Here is a 26,586-nt window from a genome sequence, read left to right on the forward strand (position 1 = left end):
GATGGGAGAGGTCTTCAAGGGTCATTCATTTGTCAAAAAAAAAAACAAAACAGTTTAACTTTATGAAAATGTATGTCCCTGATCAGATATTGAAGTATGATGCTAAGAAAACAAAACAGATTAACTTGGTTTTGAAGTCTCAATTATTGTAACACCTTCCAAAAATCTTTCAAACCTATTAAGTGCCTAGCATTTAATAAGCAACAAAGATAACAGAATAGACTAAGTAAATACCAGGCCAGTTCAGTTCCCCTCCCCTTATCACCTTTGGAAAACTGTAACCTATAATTCCCCTTTCTTTCCTCTTCCTTTCAAACAACATTTAGATGGATTGTTGTACCAGCTGCAAAACTCACATGTCACCACCACTGGTTAAATGTAATGAGCTGAGGCGAGAAGTTAATGCAATAATCTGCAGCAAGTCAGTGTTTTCCTATTGCATGAGTAAAACATTATTTCTATGCAACTTACAAAAATACTCTTCTGAACATGTTACTGTGACCTAGAAACAGCCACCACTGCTATCTATGACTTATGATCCCAGTGACCACAGTGGATGACAAAGCCCAGAGAGAGCAGAGGGCAGAAAAAGAGCACAAGAGGAACTTGGACACTGTTGTGTTCTGGGTCTGTTTTGTTTTGGTGTTGGTTTTTTTTTAATGTCTGAAACATTTTCACATTGCAAGAGATAAGTTATGACCAGTGCATATGTTGGAAAATAATTTCTAAGTGCTCTGAGGGATTTTGATATGTGAACACTCACTTGTACAGTAACTGAGTTTCTCACTCTGTTTTTATACGTGCTACCTCTACATTTATTAGCTGTATTTTGAACAACATTTTTGTATACTTTCAGGAAGTCATACGTAGGTTAAATAAAAATCTCGAGAAAACATGTAACTGATCTTACACAGCAAAGGGGTTGAATAAGCCATTTATCAATTATTTCATTTAAACTGTGGGCTTGGTGGCTTTTTATTCTTATTTATTCTTATAAATCGGCAACTCTATTCAAGTCTCTAACCTGAAAACATAAGAATAAAGTTTCAGGCTTGAGCCTTTTTCTGTTTTGTCTTTTTTTTGAAAGGAATCTAGATGTTAAACAAAAAAAAAGAGGCAGATGCACTCAGATGCAAGCATTTCCCAAACACTAAAGCCACTGCTCGGAGCAGACAGCCAGGAACAATGTCTCCACTATAGAAACAGGAAAACGATGTTTTTCTAGGACATGAATCATTCAATGGTGTCCAGACTGACTCTGCTTAGACTTCGAATAGCTGTTCTTGCTGCACTTCTAATAAAAAAAAAGAGCTAAATCTGATGGCACTGACAATTTTTTAGACATTTTGCAAGAGGGAGTGCAGAATTGCTTTTGAAAGGTAGAGCTCCATATAGCCAAAAATGAGAGCCACTGTGACCCGATTATCAGTTACTGCAAAGGATGTACCACCTTCTATTTCCTTTCCAAAGACAGGGATTTCCCATACAGTGAGCTGTAAGCCAATAGTTTGCTGGGAAAATATATATATATATATATTAACCCTTTGGATGGGCAATCAATGATCTATGGGACCATGCTCAGTAATATTTATTAAGCCATTACAGCTCCCTGAAAACAGGAGAGAAGACAGACAGCCTGGGAATCCTTCCTGACCTCCTGATGAGAGGAACAGATTGCAGAAGATTCAGGGGACTAAATGCCAACTAGGTAAGTGATATCTCACAGATTAGTTGTCCCACTCTGTGAACTGATGTCTGCCAAACTCCTAAGCTTCTTTCATTACAGTGGAACTGCCTAATATTTCAGAGAGCAATCAAACCGGATTAACCAGCAGTGCTTTCAGCTGGTATTCATAAGGGACTATAATGAGAAGGTACAATGTAACACTATGAGATTCACAGCTAAAACATGAGAACGTGGAGAATGTAAAGTTGTCTATGTGCCAATATTGGAAACCTGGGTAATGAATAGAGCCAGAAAAATTCCCTCTCGTTAAGAAGCGTAATTCGGTAGGACTTTCAAAGCCTAGGAGAATTTTTCAAATGACTCGAATGTTACAAACCATTGGAATGGGAAGAAGAGACAAAGACCCCACTATCTGCTCTCACATGATTGCCAGTTTTGTCTAGAATGGATAAGGGTCAATGTCTTAAAAGCCACATGACAGTCTCAGCGTGAAGAGAGATCTGCAGTAGATGGCTGAATCGGGAGCTGTGAGATGACCCCATATATCCAATTATGTTGTAAGAATGAAGAACACAGGAAGGGAATGCACACCAACAATTTTCTTCAACCAAACATCTTTGAGTTTATAAAAAATACAAGTGATGAACTTCTTAATGACAATAACAAAAAGAAGCTAAGATAGGATAAAAGTGTAATTACTAGATATTGATTAGAAACTGATACTAGAAATACTAGAAATTGATTATAAACTTATTTAATTCTCTGTTTGCAAATCCAAACCAAGTTTATGTAATGCAGTGTTTTAAAAGGGACATTTTTTTTCCACCCTGAAAAGAAAAAAAAGTAAGTAGGAGGCAACTGTTATATATAAAGGTGTAAGGAATGACTGGGAGTCATGAACGAATGACTTCTTGCTAAAAGATAAGTGAAAGCAACCCTTCTGGTGAAAAACAAGGAATATCATCAAGGAAGCACTACAGAACAAAAGCCCAATGTGGTGACTTGTTTGAAAGACAGGGTTTTTCCTGGTGCCAAATGAACTATTCACCTATGAACAGAGGCTGTTACACTTAGGAGAGCAGAAACCAAAGAGAATTCAGGAATCACTGTAGATAGATATTTTATATAAGATCAATGCAAGCCTACAGCTAAGGTGGTTAAATAATCCTTCAGATTACAAGCAAGATAAATATTAAAAGATGAGGGGCATTGAAAACATTTGTATGTGCCACACCTGCCAGACACATGCTATATGTGATAAGCTATATCTCCACTGGCATCCTTAGAGGAAAGCTTGGGATGAATCCAAGAAATAGCTATAAGTATTTAAAGTCTAAACATCACACCTCAAATGCCAAGAAAGCTGATCCTGCTTCCTTTAGCTGAGAATTTAAGAAGTGAGATAGTGACAACATATATTTGTGGAAACGTGAGAGATTTTCCTAGTAGATGGCTCTTTAATCAAGAAACAAAGACACACTGAGATCCCACAGCTGAACTAGAAAGAAGAGTTGTTATTACACACAGAGATAATTGACAACAGGAACATCTTGCCTATGGTTGTGGCTGAGTCACCAGCACATACAACCCAAACTCACTTTCTGAGGTGTGTGTGGTAATTTCAGAGCAAATTTTAGACTGAATGTTGGATTCCCTACTTTGTGTTACTCAGGGGACTGAAACAGAGAATCACTGCTTCTCACATCCAGTCTTACCCAAGGCTCAGAGAAGAACCCTGTATCCAGTCTAGCATCACAGGCTACCAGAAAGAAAACCAAGAGTAAGAGCAGAAACACATGGTTTTATTTGCACCAGTGGATTAAATAGTTGGGAGAAACAGAAGCAGGCAGAGATATCCTCTGTCCTGCTTGGAAAGGGAAAGGAAGAAATCCATAAATAAAGCAACTAACAAAACTGCCACCAACAACAGGAAATGTACTGCTTATCTGTAAACAGCCAACACTACTTACAGGGCTGAAGTGGAAAAAAAAAACAAAACCCAATGCTTAAAATAAAACAACAACAACAAAAAAGAAAATAAAAGGGGCATTATTTTTCTAACAGTAATAGCCATTAGCTCTGTGGGTCAATGCACGCACTCCCTCTTTGCCCATCTTCAGGTCACAGTACAGAGCGGACGTTTGTCCCTCTGGTGAATTATCTCCTCCACTGTGCTGAGGAAAACGTTACACCCATCCCATCCTGCTGAGTTTCTCTGTGACACTCAGCCTTGTTTGAGGGAACCATGTTCCTGTCCTACCTTCACTTAGTTTTACAGGAGAGCAACATCCTGGAGCAACTTGCACTGAATACTTGGGCCTGAAAGTGCCTGTTTCTGTCCGTCAGATGATAGGATTTGGCAACTACGGACTTCACTTTAAAATGCTTACCTATTCACCTATGCAACATTGTGAATGAGCAGGAAAGCCAGTATGATAATACAGACTTCAAGAACTGTAACAGAACAGCTCTAAGTCTCCTGTGATTTTGATACCATGTTATCTCGTCCAGCCAGCATTTATATGTAGGAAAAAGGCAGGGCGAAAGAAGCTATATGGAGATGAACACTAGGAAAAGCTCACATAGCACTGTGTCTTCTGCAATAAACCTCATGGTGTTAAAAGAACATTTCCCAAGTTGTGACTTTGAACAACCTCCACCCTTGGGAACAGCAAAAGAACAGGCAAAAGTTATGTTCACCTGCATCTGGCCAAGAAAATGAGGACACAAGATTCCAGCTGCAGAAAAACAAGTTTGCAGTCTGTGATCGATTACCCCAGTCCTCCTTTGAAAGCCAAGCCAAAAGGATACTGAATAAACACAAAAGCCCAGTAGCCTGTCTGTTGGGCAGCACAGGCCATTGCTCAGCCACAGCTCCACATCCTGCTCCTTGTGATGCTCCCCATAGGCAGGGGCATCTCTCCTGGGCTCCACCCTCCTTGGAATGGGCTCCAGCTGCCCAAGGCCACCTCCTCCATTGCCCTGCAGCCTGCCTGAAGGTGATTTTCTTTCTGAACCACGGAATGGCAGGAAGGCAGGGAAGTGATTCATCAGGGTGACAAAAGGGGATTTTTATGGGAGCTGGTCCGAGATAGGTACAGGTACACAGTCAAGTTGCTACAGGGTAATCCAAGGTGTGAATCAGACAAATCAGCTACTCTGTAATAGCTGACCCTATGCATATACCCATCCTCCCACACAGAATATAGGGCTATATGTTATAGCTGCATGTTCAGGACAGATACAAAGCTCAGTGTGACGGCAGTTAATACAGGGAAACAGAGTGCTGCAAACCTCCTGTTCTCAAGCAGCCTAAATTTGCTTGACTCGAATAGACATTTCAGTTCAGTTCCTTTACTTCCATTTACACAAAGGTTTCATTAGATGAACACCTCAAAAGTGTACTTTGAGTCCATTAATTTATTTCCTGTGAATGTGCGTTTGTTTTATTAAACGGAGACTTTGATTTTTTCAGGTGTCACAATGTTAAAATGTAAACGAGAAAAGGAGTGAGTCATGACATCCCGGAAGAGAACACGTGTAGTTTTTAAAATACAAGGGAAAATGATGGTTTCCAGCCTCCACATTTTTAGCAAACATCCTAAACAAACTGCAAAAGGAAAACATTCATTTCAGAATCTCAGGTTGTCCAGCGGCTTGTTGAAATAACACAGGAAAGTTGGGGAAAACTTTAGGGTAAGTGCAAGAGACGCGTAAACAACCTTTCAAGATCACATCTGGAGATAAAGCCAAGTAACCATAATAAGAGTTGACATGTTGGAGGGTTAAAGGGGCATTAAACCCTGTAGGCTCAATTTCTTCAGCCCTTGGAAGCAATGAGGTTTGATTGGAAAAGTCACATTGGTTTTGTTTATTCTGTTCCCACTAATTTTTTTTTCCCCTTTGATTTACATTTTTGACATTAAAATGCACTACATATTTCTCATTGCTGCTGTCAAGTCAGATTTTGAATCTGAGCTGTATGTTCTGCCTACACTAAATAATCTGTATCGATTCACAAATAAGGGCTGTTCCTTCAGCAAGAAATAATAACTGTCAAACTCGTAACTCAGCTTTTGTTTTTCCCTTTTAAAGGCAAAGCACATACTTGGAGACAGCACAATAGATCCAAGCACAAAATGAGTAAATGTGATTTCATCAGCATCACACACAGCAACGTGCAGCACACGAGCAAGCAATGCAACATTAGCTGCAGCTGAAAGGTGAAGCCATCCACAGGTTTCTCACTGCAGCACAATTGGTTTTAAATTACCTACAAGTGTTTTAAGTAAGCACTACAGTTTCTTAATTCTGAAGAAGCCCAGATTTACATATAAATTTTTGTAAGCGAAGGCAACAGCTATGAAACAGCTTCACCTGTCGCTGAGTAACAGCCAGCTTTGGGCTGAGATTTAACTAAAACTATTTTGTGGAGGAAGCAGAAAGAAGTGTGGTGTCTTGTAGAGAGGCACAAGGCAATCTGGAATGGAGCTGAGGCTGGGCCACTGCTGTCTTCCACAGCTTCAGGCAATGGGCAGAAGCTGTGCTCTCGGTACTTCTCACTTCAGGTATCACTGTCCCTTCCAAAGAGTCCCACTCACCAAGCTGAGGTCACACACCTCTACAAATCTTAACCTCAAATACTGAATCAGTACTGAAGATGCTGCCAAATTGCTCTGTTATAGAGCTGCCTTAAAACAGGATACCAGAGAGACCCTCTGGCCCTCCAAGCTGACCTGGATGAAGAGCAAAAGCAATGCAAGTTCCACCTGGAAGCTTCACATAAACATTTGTACATTTAATCTGCATTATCACCCAGTTACAGAAAGCTATTTTACACAGCACAAAAACAGCGTAACGACTGAATTTGCAATTTAAATCATTTCAATATAGGAAATAGATCGTAAAGGTCACTGGACTGAAACCAAAACAGAGGAGGTGGTGTGTTTCTATTTAAACATTAGCCATATAAGACATGTGTATGTATTTCAGAAGTCTAGTTCTGTGACAACACGTAGAGGCAGATGTGCAGCCTTTACAAGTGTCTCCTCAGTACTCAGTCCCCTCAGCTGTGCCCTGCCTGTGAGCTTCTTACCCGAACTGCCAAAAGCTGTCACAGCACTGTCAACAAGATCATGAATCTCTGATCTTGTTCTGCCTGTTCCCCAGATATTTCCTTACCCACACATAATCCATCACATGGCATATATTCTTCACCCCCCTTCAGCACCCTCCACACTCTCTCACCTTCACCTTCCTGCCCACCAGCACTCCCTATGCCTTCCTCTTCTAATTCCTTGCTAAAACTCACATATTCCAGAAGCCTTCCCACTTTCCTCATACTCATAGTGCTCAGCATCCCTTTCTCTTTTGCTTTCCAAGTGACTTCACTCATGTGAAACCAACCCCTTTGCACCTTCCCCACTCACTCCATCACAACACGACCCTTAACAGCACGGCAGACCCTGCAGTGACTGCTAGTTGCCGGCAACCCACCCGGCCTTCAGAAACTGCTGCATCCAGTTTAATTTTCACAGCCCAGCTCTAAGCTCTTGGGCACCCCCTAACACGGATCTTCTATTTGCACAGCTGTTTAACTCTTAAAAAAAAAATAAAACCCAGCAGCACTACTATATAAAACCCAGTAGCACTACTTAATAACGTGAACATGCGATCCAACTGTTCAGTGGAGGTGATACGCTGTTTTATCACATGGTTTTCAGCGCTAACCAAAATCAGTTCCATTGGGAATAAATGAAATGGAGCGGAAGGATGCATTCTATGGCTCTTTATTTTCCAGTAAACTCTGATTAACTAAGAGAGCCCAGAAAACTTAATTAATGCTAGATTAGAAAACAAATTGGTGTAGTTGAGAGGAAAACGCTGAGAACCTGGCTTCTGGTTTTGCTTGAAATCCGTATTCCTTTTGGTTTAAAGCAGCCCTCCCCCCAGATCCTTACAGGAAACACTTTGCTGCTCCAGGCTTGCACTGTAATTAGTTGCGTTTCCACTCAATACATCATGATTCCACAGGGCATCTTTTCAATGCAGAAATGACTCCCATCCCCATCTTCAAGCAGCCTAAGAAAGCAACCCACTGATGCAGCAGATGGGTGAACCAAAGTACCGCTAACACGCAACCGGATAAACAAGCAGAAAGGAAAGCAGCCGCAACTCCCCTCAGCACGGGGAGCTCTGCTTTTAAAGCAGGAATTTGCCCCGCAGCTCTTTTGGCCATCGCGTCGAAAACGGTCAAGGGAAGCGGGAGGAATGGCAGCAGGTCGGTACGGCAGGAGCGGGACGGGTCCCGCATCTAAGGATGAAAGTTGGAGAGGGACTCTGTCAGGGGGTGCAGCGACAGGGCAAGGAGGAATGGCTTTTAGCGAACAGACGGGAGATTTCGGATAGATGTTAGGGGAAACATTATCAGCGGTGAGGCGGTGCCACAGGCTGCCCGGAGAACCTGTGCGTGCCCCATGCCCGGAGGCGCTCACGGCCAGGCTGGACGGAGCCCCGGGAAACTTCATCTGGTGGTTAGAATCCCGGCCCGCGGCACGGACTGGGACCGGACGAGCCGCAGGGTCCCTTCCGCGCAAGCCGTCCGGTGACCCTCCGAGCGCTTCGGAGCGCCTCTGCCCCGGTGGAGGGCCGGAGCCGGGGCTGTCCTGACAGAAAAGCTCCCGGCCCGGCAACCGCTTTCGCGGCGGCGGCACCGATCGGCTCCGCTCGGCGATGACAGCGGCCGTGCCGGGCTGCTCCGCGGTGCCGGGCGCGAACCCCGGGGCGGCCCCCGGGGCGCCGCGCTGGGACAGGACGGGCCGACACAGGAGCGCGGCGGTACCCCGCACGGCCGTCCCGCCCGCCTCCCCCCGGCCGCTCCCCAACTTCCCGCAGCACTCACCGGCGGAGCTCATGGCGCTCCCCGCAGCGCAGCGCACCGCTCCGCGCTCCCCCGTCCGTCACGGCGCGGCCCCCGTCGGGGCCCAGCAGCAGGAACCCATTGTCCGCCCGCGCCGCCCCCTGGCAGCGCCCTCCGCCCGCTCCCGCATAACGCCCCGCGCCGGGCGGCACACTGAGCGCTACCAGCGCCCGCCGCGTCCCGCAACCGCCGCTCCGTGCGCAGAAGCTCCCCCTGCCGGGCGCAGCCCGCCCCGCCCAGCGCCCGCCTCCACACCGCCCCGCCTCCCGCCCGGAAGCGGTCGCGCCGTGCCCGCCGGGAGCCGTAGTTCCGCCGGCCGCCAGGCGGGGAAGGTGCCGCCGGCGGCGGGGCGGACTCCGTTTCCCAGCGTGCCCGCAGGGGGTGGCATGGCGGCGGGAGGATGACACCGGAGTTTGACGAAGAAGTGGTGTTTGAGGTGGGCGCGGGGGCGACCCGGGGCGGGCTGGGCACGTCTCTCTCCGCCCCTCGCCGGGGCGTTTCGGCGCGGCCCGCGGGGGCGGCCCCAGGTGACCGCTGGGCGCGGAACGAGGCCGGGGGCCGCGGAGGGGAGCGCCGCCCCGGGAGGCCCGAGGGCCGCGCCAGGCGGCGGCAGCGGCAGGGCCGGGCAGGGGATAAAGCGCGGAGCCGGAGCGGCGGGGAGGGGAAGGAGGTGTGCGGGCAGCGCGCCGTACTGCAGGGCGAGATGGGGCAGGGACAAAGGGTCCGAGCCCGCTGCGCCGCCAATGAACCGCGTCTGGAAAGCAGACTGACTCGCGGGAGAGGTGCGTGCACACACGCACACCCGTGTCCAAGTGCTGCCACTGCCCCGTCTTTCTAACGGCAGTATTGCTGACAGTCTGCATAAAGCATTGTATTGCATCATACGTTGCCGATCTTCTTAGTTATCTACAATACCGCGTTTAAATCAATGGGTAAATACGTTGGCTATCACTGGGTAAATGCATTCAGTGACCAAGTGGGATCGATTTGCAGTAGATCACTGTAACAGCATCTCCGTGCTGGCCACGACTATTATTTAAGCATGTAGAAGATGCGGTTATACAGAAACGCTGTCTTTAAGATAATTAATTATAACGAGAAGGCCTCTGGTTCTACCAGGATGACAAAAGCTCCTTACACGACGAGTATTCTTTTTTTTCCAGCTGTGTAAATACTGCCTGCTCGTGGCTTTGGTCTGTAGCACAGTTTTTATCCACAATCAGCCTTGAGTGCAGCCAGTAGTGCCTGTCTCTTCTGTTGCCGTGGTGTTAAATCACTTCCTTGAATGCTGTAAAGCTTTGGTGAGAATTTATTACATAGTTGCAGTGCCTGCCCTCTGTGCTTACTGCTGCAGTAGAAGTGATGTTTGAATTCTAGTTGCACTGTTCAGGCAGCACTTAGGGTTTTGATTAAAACGAGGGGAACTTCTGCTACATAGGGAGTAAAAGATCTCCTGGCACATGCATTTGCACTTAAACTGTTTTCTGTGTTTGTTGGGAATGCATTTCTTTCTCTATTAGAGTCCCTTGGTGCACTGCTGTATCAAGTGTGTGTGTATGCAGAATTTACTATGTCACTGGTTATACTTTCATTTAATAGTGCCCAGCTTATCTTCTTCCCAAGTCAGCAGCCACTGTTGCAAGGAGACCTTCAGGATGTTGGCCTGGGTTACTGTGAGTAGCTGTTTTCTCTGAGTACTTCTGGCACTTCCTGTGAGCAAAAGGTTGGTCTACATTATAAGCAGCAGTGACAGATTTAGCCGTATTCATTGCATCAGCTCTTTGTTTACAAAGCTGGTCATATTCTCTTACTCCTGATTTACACATACCTTCAAACCATAGAAGGGTGTTTTGTGATAGATTTCCTGTTCTAAGCACCTGAACTCTTCTTATTCCTGGGACCATCTGTGGAAGTTTTAGCCCATTTTCTTATTGTTTCTTGCTTGCTTTTAGTCTAATTGTTCTTTTCTTATCGTGTCTTAGAGTTGCTGGATAGTGTCTTTGGAATGCACTTGTACATCGGATGGCAATACGGGAATTAGCATAGAGAAACAGACAAAGCAGGGAAGACATCTTTTTGTGTTCTTGACAACTCCTAGTCTCTTTTGTAAGAGCAGAGAAAGTCCTGACAGAGGAAGAACACTGAGAAATGCCAGGATGTCAGACAACTCTTGAGGTAGCATACAATCTCAACAAAACTGCTATGGAGAGAATATGTGAGTGTGCGTGCTCAGAGCCCGGTGCACTTCTACTTCTGTCTCATACCTTTAGTATTTCTTTCTCCTCCTCCTTTTATTTTCCGTCCACCCAGGTACCAGGACACAGTAGGACTCAACGTCTCTTCTGTTCACTCATGATAGAAGTCAAGGTTTCTGTTTCACTGTGACTTGTGTAGGAACAGCCAGCACCTTACAATAATTTCTATTGTGAGACTGCTCTGTAAAGTCTTCAGGTGTGAAAACAGCTCATAGAATCACGAAGTATCCTGGCTCCGCACATGAACTACAGAAGGCTCAAACCCTGTGTCTAAAATCATTGTCCAAATGCTTGAAGTCCAGCAGCTTGGGGCTTTGCTCACTGTGCCATGGCAGTGAACAGGGGTGCTTCTTCCTGTGCCCAACCACCCTCTGGTGAAGAACCTGTTCCTATTCCCCAGCTTAATTCTCCTCTGTTGCAGCTCCATGCTGTTTCTTGGGTTCTGTTGCTGTAACCAGAGAAGAACTAATCAGAGTTACTTGTTTCTTTTGTTTCACTAAAACCACCTGAAAAAGATAGACAATTTTCCTAGAAAAAGATGATTACAATGTTACCTGAGCGTAGGTTTGGCAGAGAGAGGCTGAGAGGCTTTGTGATCAGTGGGTTTGCTGATGAGCGTTATGGGTATGAGAGACTTGCAGGCTCCACAAGCTATGCATGGGAAAAGTGCCGTTGCTATTGTATTTGGGTATGAAAATGATAACCCTTTCACTGGACACAGTGTTTTTTGAATCTTTGAAATTCATGTGTCTGCATTAGTTAAACTGAAGAAGGAGACTACCTGGCTGTGCCACCCTATTGGTGTGCTTTCTTGCACCTGTCAACTGTACAGCACTTTAGCGTTCTCTTGTAATGCCCTTGACATATGCCTGGTAATCTTTATACTTTTCCATTCCATTTGTGTTTTCTGTTTCCCTTTACACATACGATGCGCAAAGCATCAGCATCCTACAGCAGTAGGATAACTCAATTTGCTGGATTCCTCGTGTTCGTGAGGCATTTCCAGTGTGGTCTTTCAGTTGGTTGGGAGCACACTGAAAGCTGTCCTTTTCCTGCTCAATAGTCAAGTCTTTGCTGGGCATGTTTAGGTGCCTGGCATGCTGATACTCTAAGTCAAAGTGGCTAGAAATAGCATAGGTCCTTGAGAATTACACTTGAGGTTGCTGTCACCTAATACAAGTGTATCAGTCTGGGGAAAAGGTTCTTTGTTACAGCATTCACAAAATTCCCGCAGTTCTGAAAGTGAGTATTGATCATGATTCTTATATCAAATAAATGTTGCCATCAGTGTTTTAGCAAATGCATAATCAGGAAAGATTAACTGCTTTAATGTAGAATGGATTATGGAAAAAGAAACAATGTTTTATTCATGTCTGTTATTTTATTAAAGATGATAAGGTAGGGTAGAGGAAACTTGATGATAAGTAACTTGAGGTGAGGTTTTCACAACCCAAAGAGAGATTTGTTTGTTTGGACAACATTTGTCTCTTGATTTCTTTTTATTTTTGAATATATAAATTTAAAACATTCATTAAAAGTGTCTAAATTTATACATCATTGTTCCAGTGGGAGGACTGGGTCAGAACTTCATTGTTTTGATAGTAACTGCCATCTACTTTCTGACTTGAAATTCATTCATGGCTGCTTTATAGTTGCACCTCTGCTAATGCTGTCCATTAACATATACCATTCTTTTACATCCCCAGAATTTATCGCTCAGTGTATTCATAGAAAGCAGTCCTATTTTGGCTAAGGATTTTGCTTAACTGACTAATCCAATATATTTAGTCTCCTTTTACAAAACAGGTGTTCTTGTGATACACTGCTTCAAGCTCGAGTTTGTCTTTCTTTACATGAGCCTACAGTGTGATATTTGATGTTCTTGCTGTGGTTTTGCACAACTACAGGCACTTGTTTCTGCTGGGAATACTTTGACTCTTGCATCCTAGGCCTACAGGCAACTTTTTCAGGTGTTCATACTGTTGATTCAGTTATAACCCTACTCATGTTTGTACTTTAATCATCAGCTTCCACATTACCGGAGGAATTGTTTGTGTCAGTCACTGTGTGTAAGATCTTGCTGTTGTCTACTGTTAATTTGCATGCCGTTAGCACTCAAGGTACCCATTTGAGGTCATCCAGTTCTTTATATATGATACTTCAGTGCTTTTGTACACATGATGTTACCTGGTGTTATCAGGAAATTTCATTAGCATTCTCTTGGTATGAAGATGAAGCTTTGATTGAAATCTGATTCTGGAGGAGCTCCTTTTGTAACTGTCTGACCTGATGATGGTTTTCCATTCCACACAACCCATTGTTATCTCTGTCGTTTATGTATTTAGTTCATTTTGTATCTTAACTGATTTGGCATGGTATTGAAAGCCCATACCCCACAAAGCATAGTATCAAAAGTCCATATTGACTTCCTCAGCTTCCATTATCTAGAAAATGAGCTTTCTCATCAAAGGATTTGATGCCATCTCATGTGGTATCTCTGATCTGTTTTCTTCTTCGTCTTTGAATTTTGCAAGGAAGATTAATTATTTGCAGTAGCATGCCAGCTTTTGATCAGATTCTATGAACTGACATACTGCTTTTCTCTCCTTGGCAGCATGTCTGCTGTTTTCCACCTGTGAGTTCATAGATTTAATAAAAAAATCTTTTCTGCTGGGTCTTTGATCTAATGTGCCCATTCTTTCAGAACGTTGGGATGAAGGTGATCCAAATACTATTCTGTAAGTGCGTTTTCAGCTCCGTCCTAGTCCTACTTGCAGCTAAGTCATTTGTCCTATATTTTAATGAGCTCGTGCAGTATTATTTTGTGCTTGGGTAGTTATTAAAGCTATGCTCATGGAGACACAGAATGGCTGAGTTTGAAAGGGACTTTGGCTCCCTAAACACATTGAGGCTTCCTAAACACATTGATTATTGTCACATGGCAGGGATAGAAATGCATTTTTTTTTAAAGTCTCTAATGTTATAAGTTATGAAAAGGGGACTGGAAAAGAACATTGAAGTAGCCCCAGAGGTAGCGTCTGTAGTGCTCCCTCAGTGGGATTATTGTCACTGAATATCTTCTTTACACTGATGTAGAGATATGTGAGTGGAACTGTAGGCAGGGTCATGAGACTGACTTGACTATAAACTAGGTGGCTAAGATGGATGGGGAGGAAAAAGTACCTTGATGTTATTTTTTCAATCAGATTGTTTCATGTTTTATCTCACCACTTGACCGTATAAGTATTACCATTAGTGTTCTGGAATGGTACTGCACCTTTCGTCTGCACCCGCTGCTAATGTCAGGTTAAATTGTCCGTGTAACTGCAGCCTGGAGCAATCCCTCTGCTGCAAGTTGTGGTGCACTGTAGAGGCACCTGAGCCAGTGACTGCAAGTGGATTAATTCAGCTGTTTTGCTTCTCAGCAGTCTACTATGAGGAAAGGGAGGACAGACTGTGCTCTCTTTCTGTCACATCACTGGGAGGAGGCAGGTGATACCAGAGTGAAAAATAGAAGAGACTACCAGCTTAAATCTATGTAAGAAACCTTCTGGTGGTTGTGGGTGCCAAGCATACTCATCGGACATTTTGGAATAACATTAGTGTCTTATCAAAGCAGACAGAGGAAGGTATTGTATGGGCCATATGGTGTGCAAACCCATATTGCTGTTATTATTCCTAACAGAACATTTGAAGACAAAAGTACATGTGATCCACAGTCATTTATTTTTTAGATTTTTTGGTCCAAAAATGTGGAATCCTTTGTGCTGATTCCTCCAGGGTTGTTTTTACAGTAGAGTTAATACTGTAGTACTGTTCCCACCATTTTGTCATAAACCAATTTCCATGGGACACTCAAAATGTAAAATCAATCACTGTGCTTGGTTGGATGGGGCCAACCAAGAAATATTCTGTTGGTTTACCAGCCGGATACATTAACTTCATGAATTTAGTTTTACATGTAAATAAAAGATAAATGTGAGCATTAGTAACCAATATAAAACCAACTGTGAGTTTCATGTGACAGCTCAGTGTGGTGGCTTGTGCTATCAGCAACTTCCCACCCAAGGCTCCAGGTCTGTGGCAGGCCTCTTTCTCTGTCTTCCAGGGAGAATTCATTTAGCACTTCTGCCTTCAGTTTTTCAGTTATTATTAATTTCTGTCCTTGACAGAGAGGTCCATTTTTGATTGGGTAAATAGAAGTGGGAGCTTTGGATTAATGAGTTTCAGGGCTTTCCTAGCACGTAACACTTCTCCATAAGGCTTTTCCATTATGGCAGTAATGTGCCACCTCCTGCTGCAAATGCAAAGGAAAGAGCTTTCCCATTCCACGGGTTCAGTGACATGGAACTGTGCATGGATTATAGAGCTCTTCAGAATGCAGAAGTGCATGCAATTAGAGATATACCGTGCATCAGAAAATATCCAGGAATACATTATGGCTTCAAAGTAGTTCTCGGAAGCTGCTTCTGAATCACATGGTGGTGTAGCATTGGAGAGACCAAAGCCTGCCTACTGTGGTGGTGAAAATAGAATAGAAAATGTAAATGATTCTTTCATTGTCAAAGTCAGTCTAATATTAGCCCCGCCAGTGACTGGCTCCTTGTCAGTCGGATGAAAGGAGGAGGTAGCTGCCAGCCAGGAGAATAAGACCAAGGCTTTTAAATACTGTTGTTTGGGAAATCTTATTAATGACTTCATGTAAGATCGATGTGCAGTAATTCTTTCAGGCAGTATCTTTTTAAAAGCCTTTAGCAATCTGTCATCCTTGCCTCCCTCCCCCCAGTTATAAAGCCGCATTAGTCAGGAGAAATTGCACAGTCCTGGGAAGTTTCAAACTGCATCCGCTGATGCTGTCAGGAAAATGCTACTGTGCACGAGCACAGGTGCGATTGCATTGACTGCTACTCTGCATCCTTGGCTCGGGTCATCCTGGAGGGACGAGTGGAACGAAACGGGGAGGTGGGCGAGATTCTGTCGGATGCGTGGGAGCAGTACAGGAGAGAAAAATGGAATACCCTCATCCAGGAGACAAAGATCGCGCTGTCTGTAAGTGTTGGTTCAGCTTCTTCAGGTTGTGTTTTGAGAGAGAGATTTCAGTACAGTTTGTTTGGTTGTGAGCTTTGCCACCTGTTAAGCTCATCTGTTAGACTTTGTAGAAAAGTACAGTCTTTTTTAAACTCAGAATTCAGAGCTTGTCATCTTTTTGGAGATTGTTTGGTGCTGTGCCTGGAATATTCAGCTTTGAAAAACATTTCTGTATTTTAAACCCTTTATCTTGTGCAGTCACATTCAATGTTACTTTTAAGGCCATTCTGCTCTGTTAGCCATGGTTGGAAACTGGAGCAGGGGATTACTAGGTAGTAAATATTATCTTAGTAAAGAATTTGGGGTGTGGGAGGACCCCATCTCTAATGGAGGAATCTCTAATAGAGAAATCCTGAGTCATTTAGTTCACGATGCATCAGCAAAAATAATTTGGGTGTGGCTTTCATATTCAGCTGCTATTGTAACAAAAGTGACAGCTAACAGTGCTCTATTATTTGTGATTACAAAAGTGTTTTCTCAGATATGCATAAAATGCCTTACATTATGAAACTGCAGTATTTGTCCTTGCTGCAATAGATAAAAGATACTTGAGGAAATATCAATAAAAATAAGCTCTCTTCTGCAGCTAAGAAATCCTCTATGATAGCAGCCTTTCCACGACATAGCAATATACAGCATTAAGTGTTTGATTTTTTTTTTGTTAATGTTTGACTTGCTTTTGGTGTTTATTTTTGCAGTAGGCTTAGAGCTGTGAACAAGACGTTGGTTCTTTGGTTCAGTTTAGGAGCTGGGTTTTTTCCTGAGTCAGAGCTGTGTAGAAAGTGGGACTGAAATAAACCTCCATTTCGAGAGCATCTTTTGACAAGTAGCATAATAAAATGATGTCCTGACTGTAAATGTAACGCCTCTCTCTTGTATCCAGGTGATCTCAGAAAGTGAATCAGAAGACACAATTTTGAAGAAACTTCAGAAATAAATACAAAATATTGCTGAAAAACCCTATCTTGGTATCTTGCTTTAGATTGTGGGAGTCCAACTCATTGGGTTGCCTGGGCCACACTGAGTTTGAGTGGTTGAATGAAGTTACAGATTGAAAGACACACAGAAATAGATTCCCTTAGGATAATATGTTTCTGTATTAATAGTAAAATGAAATTTCATCTTTTACTTTTCCCATTCAAATCGTGTATCGAAACAATGTTGTTATTCCTTTACCTGACATTCTAACATAAAAGCTTTCTTTCAAGACTTACTTATATTCTTTTGTATTCCAACCTACCACTCATTGCAAGGATATGTTTCTGTTATGTCCAGAATTTCTCAAACTAAAACTGTATCGCCTATAATATGTGGATAAGCATCAAAATCAACTGTGAGGTTGTTTATTTTCATTTTTATTTTTTAATGTTGGACTGCTGAAAAAAGAATGCATGAATATTGGGAAAGAAAATTAGGAGGCAACAAGGCAGATCCTGTAAATTCAAAGCTATGATTTATCAGACATTATCCATACTAGGAGATTAAAGTATTGGTTTTTAAAGCTTCGTGAGGATTGTGAATATTAATTATAATGTTTCTGTTACTTGTCTTGAAACATAAAAAGAATTTAGCGTAGCGTATTTTATTGCTGTTGTATTACAAGGGAATGCTTGCATGGTAACTCTTTGACTGTATTGGTTGAAGAAATCCTCAATGAGTTAAACAGACTTCACAGCTTTGCAAGTGAGAAGCTTGTCAGTAACACTTAAAATCAGACAGTATCTAGGACATTAAATATAATGTCAATAAATAGTTTATGCGTTTATGTTAGCGTAGGCTAATACATGACGTGATATTTCTAATAAAGGAAAAGGTGTAAACCTCAAATTTTATGAATGCACACACTGTAAAGTTGAATGGGCTGTGCAAGAGAGCTCACTCATAGTGGGAGATTTTTATGATCAGTTTGTTAAAGTTCTTAGTAATCTAATTTCACAGTGGCTTCTTAGTTTTTTCTGTACCCACATCTCATGTGGTATTATGGATTCAGAAAAGGGAAAAATGGTGTTTTAACTTAGAGAACAGGGCATAGCTCTTCTTCACTGAAGTTAATTAAAAATGACTTTTTACAGCGTGGACTGTAAATTCTGCTAATAATCTGTTAAGAAAAATGGGGGAGAGGGAATATGTGGCCAGAGAAGGTGTGCTGGAACAGGATGGACAAAGCTCAAGTTTTTCCTGAGAAACTCAGAGAACATTACTTGAAGAAATATGTGATAAACATTCAAGTTGAATTTTAATCAATTATAATTCGCCAACTCAGTTATCAAAAAACTGATTTCTAGTTCCCAGCAGTACTAAAAACCTGCAAGTCAAACTACAAAGGGGACATTTAAAAAGCCTTTGAAAAATTAATCAAAAGGATTTTATATAAAACCTAGTAAGGTGTTGTGTTCTACCTTGATTACAAGAACAAATGGAATTATCACAACTGCAGTCTAATGTTTCATTAACATCTGTAAACGTGTTTGTTTTGTTTTGATTTTTACTGCTTCTGTGCAGTAGAAATTGTACTGTTAACTGTGGTTTTGGTGTGTGAAAGTAAGAGAGAAGAGCTAGGTGTTCTTAGATCTATGCAATAATTCACTTACTAAATATAGCATTCAGGATTTGAGCTGATTCTCTCTGGTTTTAGTGGACAGAGTCTCTCTTGCTGCATGTCTCTTCCTCTGCCTTCTTTTATCCATTCCTGTGGGGAAATGGAACCAATCTAAACAACTTTACTCTGTTTTTCTTGATCAGCTTTTAAGAAAATGATCTCATAGTGGATCATTCACTCCTGTGCCCTGCACTTTTGAAGTGACCTTACACAATCAGAATAAAAAACTCTCTTTTTCTTCTCTTGGAATGCTGACAGTTTGCTTTTCATACTGAACATTTGTGCTATGGTGGTTTTAGATCATTAGCAAAGACACAGATTGCATTTCCTTTCAGTTGGTTGGTACTTGTTTGAATCTCTTGTAATCACAGAATCACAGAATCATAGGGGTTGGAAGGGACCTCCAGAGATCATGGAGTCCAACCCCCCTGCCAAAGTAGGTTCCCTACACCAGGTCGCACAGGTAGACATCCAGGCGGGCCTTGAATATCTCCAGAGAAGGAGACTCCACAACCCCCCTGTGCAGCCTGTTCCAGTGCTCCATCACCCTCACCATAAAGAAGTTCTTGCGCACATTTGTGCGGAACTTCCTATGCTCCAGTTTCTATGCGCCATTTTCCCTTGTCCTGTCTCCACACACTGCTGAAAAGAGTCTGGCCTCTCCACTTTGCCCCCCACACCTCAGATATTTATAGACCTGGATCAGGTCCCCTCTCAGTTTTCTTTTTTCGAGGCTGAACAGACCCAGTTCACTACGCCTTTCTTCATAGGGGAGATGCTCCAGGCCCTTCACCATCTTTATGGCCCTCTAATGGACTCTTTCCAAAAGATCCCTGTCTATTTTGTACTGGGGAGCCCAGAACTGGACACAATACTCCAGATGAGGCCTTACCAGGGCAGAGTGGAAGGGGGGATCACATCCCTCAGCCTGCTGGCCACACTCTTTTTAATGTACCCCAGAATGTCATTGGCCTTATTGGCTACAAGGGCACACTGCTGGCTCATGGCCAACCTGTCATCCGCCAGGACACCCAGGTCCCTCTCAGCAGAGCTCCTCTCCAGCAGGTCTTCCCCCAGCCTGTACTGGTGCGTGCAATTATTCCTTCCTAGGTGCAAGACACTTGCTTTTGTTAAACCTCATCTGATTTCTTACCGCCCTGCTCTCCAGCCTGTCCACGTCTTGCTGAATGGCAGCACAGCCTTCAGGTGTGTCAGCCAATCCTTCCAGCTTCGTATCATCAGCAAACTTGCTGAGGGTGGCCACTATTCCCTCATCAAGGTCATTGATGAAGATGTTGAACAAGACCGGACCCAGCATTGATCCCTGGGGAACACCACTAGTTACAGGTCTCCAACCAGACTCTGTACTGCCAGTGACGACCCTGTGTGCTCTGCCAGTTAGCCAGTTCTCAACCCACCTCACTGTCCACTCATCTATCCCACACTTCCTTAGCTTTGTTATAAGGATGTCATGGGAGACAATGTCATGCTAAAATCAAGGTAAACTACATCCACCGCTCTCCCCCCATCCACCCAGCCAGTGACAACGTCATAGAAGGCTACCAGGTTGGTCGAGCATGACCTCTCCTTGGTGAACCCATGCTGACTACTCCAAATAACCTCCTTTTCTTCCAGTTGTCTGGAGATGGCATCCAGCACACGCTGTTCCATCACCTTTCCAGGGACAGAGGTGAGGCTGACTGGCCTGCAATTACCCAGATCTTCCTTCTTGCCCTTTTTGAAGACTGGAGTGACGCTGGCTTTCTTCCAGTCTTCAGGCACCTCCCCCATTCTTCAAGACCTCTCAAAGGTGATAGAGAGCAGTTCAGCGATCACCTCTGCCAGCTTCCTCAGCACCCATGGATGCACACCATCGGGTGCCATGGATTTATGAACATTGGTGTTGCATAGGCACTCATGGACCACCTCTTCCCTGACTAAAGGGAAGTCTTCCATTCCCCAGACGCTCTCACTAACCTCCAGGGTCTGGGATTCCCGAGGGAGAGCTTTTCCACTGAAGACGGAAGCAAAGAAGGCATTCAGTATCTCCACCTTCTCAGCATCCCCCATTACCAGAACACTCCCGTCACTTAGGGGACCCACATTCTCCCTAGTCTTCCTTTTACTGGTAACATACCTTAAAAAGCCTTTTTATTATCCTTTATCACTTCTGCGGGATTCAATTCCATGTGGGCTTTAGCCTTCCTCGTCACATCCCTGCAGGCCCTGACAACAGTTCTATAATCGTCCCAAGTGGTCAGACCCTTTATCCACATTTCATGGACCTTCTTCTTCCTTTGAGTTTGTCTGGTGATGAGTTATCAGCTGTGTGGCCTTTTTGCAGTGATCCAGAAAAAGTAATTTTACCTTATTTCCACAACAGTGAGTTGTTAATATCACCAGCATCTCTAGCATTATTTGGTTAGCTGAATGGATTCTGTCTACACTCGCCCCTGCAGTGGAGAAAGCAGAACACAGAAGGTATGCTTTAAGATAGTAGTGAAAAAACTCCTTGGTATTTGTATTTTGACAGCTATCTGCATTTAGGGGAGCATCAATAAAGACTTCTGTCTTGCTTGTGACAGGTGTGAGCGAGATGATTGTCATCACTGAAGACAGCAAAAGAAAACAACAGGATTTCCAGTTTACTGAGATTGTGGGAAGCAATATGAAATGTGTTACTGAAATTGAAGTATCCATAGTCTTTACCTCATCTAAGTGGGTCTTCTTGTCATAGAGGTAGATCAGGCTAGTCAGGCAGGACTTACCCTTCATAAATCCGATGCTGGCTTCACATCATTTGTGTGTCTTGTGAATGATGAGTGATGGCACTCCAGCTGACCTTTTCTGGTACCAATGTCTGACCAATAGGCCTATAATTCCTGGCGTTTTGTCTACACCCATTTGTCTAATCTTGAAATATTCATACTGATTCTGTCTGAAATATCCATACTACCCTAATAGCCTCTGGTGTGTGCAGGTTTGAGTTGTTCTGTGTGCTGGCAGTGTGCCGCCTGCTTTGTGTGGAGAACATTCTAAGAAGACATGGTTATGCATGTCCATTCCTTTTTAAGCTTTGTCCTTAAGTTACTGGTGTAATTTAACATTGCTTTAAATAAAAGTAGTATTCTGGTCTATTATGTTTCCTTTTGCATTTTAATTAAGTAATTCTGGCAAAGAGGCATGTTGTGCTTTTTGAGAAACATAGCTTCTTTCCTGCCAGTCTAGGAGTGAGTTGCTTTATCAGGGTTGCCCACACTTGAAAAAGTACTTGATGGTGAAGGATTCATGGAAAAATGAGAGGATTGAGGTGTCACACTAGAAAAATTCCCACAAGGAAATGAGTCATTAACGTAGGGTAGTGCTTTGCAGCATCATTGTCATGGGCGAGGGGACTGGGGGACTGCCTCCACCTGCACAGAGCTGTGAGTTGGCATGAATGTTTGAGTTTCAGGTTGTGAGTGGACTCTGAATCTGTTGTGAGTAACTCAAAGGGAGTGTGCAAAAGTGTGTGTCTGCATGCTTTCAGTAGGTAAGAGTGGTTCAAATAGCACTTTGGTGATGGGTTAAAAATAACCCTGCCAGTAACAAGTTCATCTGTTAAGTGAGAACTGATGAATGCTTCACTTTTTCTATACAGCAAGCAGTGATTTGAGGTTTGCCCAACGCGCTTCTTGGTCACGGTAGATAGCATTTCCACAGTTTGTTTCTGCAGACCTCCACAATGGCGTGCCAGTTTACTATGGAGCTTTTACCTTTTACTGTTCTTGTTGTTTCACTGATAGTGAGTTATAGCTCATCAGATGTTTTCTGTTCTTCCTACTCTGTTCTCTCCTGGTTGCATATTAGTGCGGGAAGTTGGTAAAGATTGTCAGAAGTGAAAATGAATTTCTAAGCAACGAGGCTGAGAGGTTTGCTTAAAAAGAAATCTCCTTACATTTACTGAGTAGAAGTGGAGTCAGTGTAAATATACTTCTCATCAGATATGTAATGAATACTGCCGTGTAGTGAACACTAACAAATCACATTTATGTAAATCTAGATATCTAGTTAGGGATGGAAAGAGAATGCAGAAGCCTGTCTAGGTAAATAGCTAAAAATGTAAAAACCCATGATCAGGGTGATCAGAATCTCATATTTACTCTAAAAGATTTCCATAAGGATTTTTCTTCAATTAGTGGTTTTGCCAGCAACCTTAAGATCTTCGTTCAGGTTGTTTTTTGTTTGTTTCTTATTGTATTTTTTGTTTAAATAACTGTGACACTCAGCTGTCAGAAGTGCCAGTGTTGTTGCCAGAGAGAGCAGAAGCCATTTTCTTGGGCTTCTTTTCCCCCCTCATTTGTGTGAAAGACTCCTTAGGTCCCTAACTTGTTTGTACTGAGTTTTCATTTACTGAAGTAAATGAAGTTTTCAAGTTTGCTTCAATAGAAGTGACACAGAATGCATGGATTCCATTTTTATGAACTGAAGAATACAGTGTCATCAAGTGCTCTGGAGACACACAAGAAAATCTAAAAATATATTGCTAAGAGTTTAATTTACGTATTGATTACATGTATGTTTTAAGCTAAAGAAACATCAGGTAACCTGAAGAAATATGGCTTTGGAAGTTGGTTGTGTGCTTTTTTCTCATCACGCTGACTTGTGTATTGACTTTTGCAACCTTTTTCTTTGCAGTCAAGATAAATATTGAGGGAGACTGAATGCAAAGGTTTTACTTATTTGTTCTTACTGTGACACTGTGGGTTTTTTCCTGTTGTATACGTCATTGTATTGTGTTGTTTAACCGTGCTTCATCATGTTATAGTCATATTTCATGGTAAATAGGGAATATCTTCTGGCCTTGGTTTTTGGTTTTGTTTTGGTGTTTTGTTTTGGTTTGTTGGTTGGTTGGTTGGTTTTCTCATATTTTTCTTTCTTTTTTTTTTATAATACTTCCAGAATTCACCACTCTACGAGTATCTGCAGGATTTGGGACACACAGATTTTGAAGTATGTTCATCTGTGTCACAGAAGGCAAAGCAATGTGCAGTAGAGGAAGGCCAGAGGGAGAGGACTGTACATACTGCCCAGAAAGTGAGTGTTCTCTGTTTTCTTAATATTTATCCTCTCAAAAGAGAGTCACATTACTCCACAGGTGGGCATAATTGGAGGGGATAAAGATGGAATTCTTACTGTAATAATTAAAAAGAAAAGTTAATAGTACCAGTTCTCATGTATTGTCTGCAATTATGTTTGGGAATATCTGATCTGCCAATGTATTTTGAAGTGTTTCTTTGCTTGTGTGTGAATTAGGGAAGAAAGATGCTTTGATAGTGAATTCTTTAACAGTTGTAAACGATGTTGTTTACTGGATATTATTACTGTGGCTTAGCATGATATTCTATGAATAACACCTGTGATTTTCTGGAACAAAATATTTATGTCCCAGCCCTTCTCAGGCATTCAGTTCCTAAATATTGCTTATTATGTAACAGAACAATAAGAAAGAGGATTTCTGGGTAGAAATACCATAGACAGTCTGAAAGAGAATGCAGAACAGTACTTAGGTTCTGGCAATTTTATAACAGTAACAGCTGACAATGTCCATCAACTGATAAGCTCAGACTTCTTATTTTTCTATTATTTTAAATAAAGGCTAATGAATTTTTATTATCATTTTTGTATTAAGAGTATGCTTGAAAATTAAGAGCTTGGAGATACCAGATACCATACTGAAATATGGTAATGCTGTAAAATATTCTTACAGCATTAATTTGGCCACTGAACACCTACACTACTCATTTTTTGTTTTCTGTATTAAATATAAATGGGATTTTACTGTTGTTGATGTGGTTCAGCTGATGATCTGTGGTGTGGGTGAGGAAATTCCAGTCTTCAGGCAACCGATGTAAGACTCTCTTTGCTGGTCCTAAAAAAGAAAGTATATAGAAAATTCCATAGTCAGACAGACTATCTGACAGACAGGCTATCCTCAAATCAGAGGTTCACAACCCTTTCCCTCTCTCTTGTAACGTCTGCTGCTTCCCTGCTCCACAGTGTTCCACTGTTCTGCTTAGCTGGCAGTGGAATGGGGAGCAGTGTGATACAAGTGGCCAAGAGCTCCAGAAGGTCTCCCTGCAGGATGTGGTGGATGGGGGGATCATGTAGCGAATGAGGTGTGCTGATACTTTTCTTAGGCTTTCTTTTTTTCTTTCTTTTTTTTTTTTTTTCCAGATAGTTCTTAAGATGCTTCAAGGAATGAGTCGAGTAATAGTCACAATTAGTTAGGCTTTATTTCAGCGTAAAACTTTCAGTTTTGAATGTGTCCTTGTTCCTCCTTCATTTTAGATCAGAACGTTTTTATTTCAAGGGCTTTTAATCTGTTCTGCTCTGTGTGGGGTCTTAGGTAGGTAGGCTTCAGAAGTGTTTGAATTGATGTGGATAACATGAGGTTTTTTCTGATCTGGAGAAGGAACATGTAGTTATAAAAATGTTGCAATACTTTATTTTGCATATTCACAACTATGGAAGTCAGTAAAACAGTGTGATTCTGTGTTCATATATATAACTTCCACTGAATTTAATGCAAAACTGATATAGAGCCTTAAAAGTGCAAGGATGTACTGCTTTTAAAAGCCTCAAGGCTTCTGTTGTTTTTTTTTCCCCTTTGCTTCTCTTCAATTATCTTACCCTTAATTTTACTGCTCTGGGAGGAAGTCCTCTGGTATTACGTCAGCTGCAGAAGTAATTCGTCATTGTTTGCTGTGCAACTTGAAAACAAAGGGTGTGTGAAAATGGATTGCACATTTCTTATGAATACCAGGATGACATTCATACCATCTCATCTCAGTCTAGACAAGGATGTATGGTGGAGGAAAAAAAGGAAGAAACCTTGGTGTAATTGGTAGTGATATAATTTCATAGGTTCTTCTAACTGTTGTTGGGAACATCTTTTGTAGTCTAATATCAGAAAGTCTGTTTTTGTGTCCCATTTTTGGCAGAATGTCTTAAAAGGAGAGAGAGACAGCTCGCCACATATTTGAAGAAGTACACTGAAATAAGGCGGGTCTGAGGCTTTATTAAGACTTCTCTGTGATGTACAAGCAAATCATTTCGGTTCCCATCCAATCATTTCCTCATTTTAAGATCAGACTATTACCTCTTCCCTTCTCTCACTGTTTGCTGATGTAGTCTACTGACAGTATAAAATATCCGGGAAGCAAGTGGTTTCCAGTTTCTAAGTATGTACCCCCTCCTAAAGTGAAATGATCTTAGTTGAGTCTTTAGTATAGCGTAAATAACTTAATCACAGGGAGTAGATGTTCCATGCTTAACAATGCCTAGTACATGGATATTGTTTTCTTTCTGTTTTGGATAGCAAGTACTTAAACATTTTTATTTTTATTTTTAATTTAAAAGAGATTTTAGAATTAAGTGCAGTGCAGATCGAGTGTATAAACAATTAGAGTTTTGGCTTTCTTGCTTATCATAGTCTGTCTGTCTTTCCTAGGTTTTCTAATGGATCTGAAACACCCTGGCATCTGAAACAATACTCTTTTCTTCACAAGGTGGTTAACTTTTTAGGGGGAGCATCAATTTTGCTTTATATCTCCATTATCATCCCATTCTGCTAAGTACAGGATTTGTTCTGACTAGAAAAAGAGACATATGATGTTCCTGAGGAGAGAAGTAAAGTAATATTTTTTTCTAGGTTGCCTGCTGACTGATAGTGGAAAACTCATATTAGAAAATTTGCTGTATCGCTTTGTGTTTGTGTTGGGTTTGTTTACTCTTGTATTCGATCAAGTAGGATCCCTGTTTAGGCACAGTCTTGTGACATGCAACAGTATTTTGGCAAGGTAAAGATCTAGTGTGGATTCCTAGCGGACTGGAAAAACAAATCTAGGAGATAAAGATGTTCCTAGTGACTGATACTAACATTGCTGTGTTTTGCTTTCCTACAAAGCGGTGCTTATGGTTCAGGGTTAGTGAGAAATAAAGGCATCAGCTGAATTTGAAGTGCACCTTAATTAGTTTTTTGGTTGGTTAGTTTTGT

At 42.3% G+C, this 26,586-nt stretch overlaps 2 protein-coding genes across 8 annotated transcripts in view; one reads left to right on the top strand and one right to left on the bottom strand.

Annotated features, from left to right (window-relative positions):
• Positions 1 to 8,736, bottom strand: part of FGD6 (FYVE, RhoGEF and PH domain containing 6) — a 66,929-nt gene extending 58,193 nt beyond the window's left edge. For all 4 annotated transcript variants that reach the window (XR_011905830.1, XR_011905832.1, XM_072356573.1 and 1 more), the window contains exon 1: positions 8,589 to 8,736. Coding sequence is in view for 2 of the 4 variants with exons in the window: in XM_072356573.1 (XP_072212674.1) it covers positions 8,589 to 8,601 (13 nt within the window). In the remaining 2 variants the exon portion in view is untranslated. The remainder of the gene's footprint in view (positions 1 to 8,588) is intronic.
• A 157-nt stretch (positions 8,737 to 8,893) lies between these two features.
• Positions 8,894 to 26,586, top strand: part of VEZT (vezatin, adherens junctions transmembrane protein) — a 44,332-nt gene continuing 26,639 nt past the window's right edge. For 2 of the 4 annotated variants that reach the window (XM_072358487.1, XM_072358659.1), the window contains exons 1-2: positions 8,907 to 9,042; positions 23,490 to 23,624. In XM_072358487.1, the coding sequence (XP_072214588.1) occupies positions 9,007 to 9,042; positions 23,490 to 23,624 (171 nt within the window). In that variant the 5' untranslated portion in view covers positions 8,907 to 9,006. Of the gene's footprint in view, positions 9,043 to 23,489; positions 23,625 to 26,586 lie in introns of all 4 variants that reach the window. The other 2 variants (XM_072358574.1, XM_072358742.1) reach the window with 2 other exon arrangements.

The sequence above is a fragment of the Excalfactoria chinensis genome, chromosome 1 (genome assembly GCF_039878825.1).
Source record: "Excalfactoria chinensis isolate bCotChi1 chromosome 1, bCotChi1.hap2, whole genome shotgun sequence".
NCBI lineage: Eukaryota > Metazoa > Chordata > Aves > Galliformes > Phasianidae > Excalfactoria > Excalfactoria chinensis.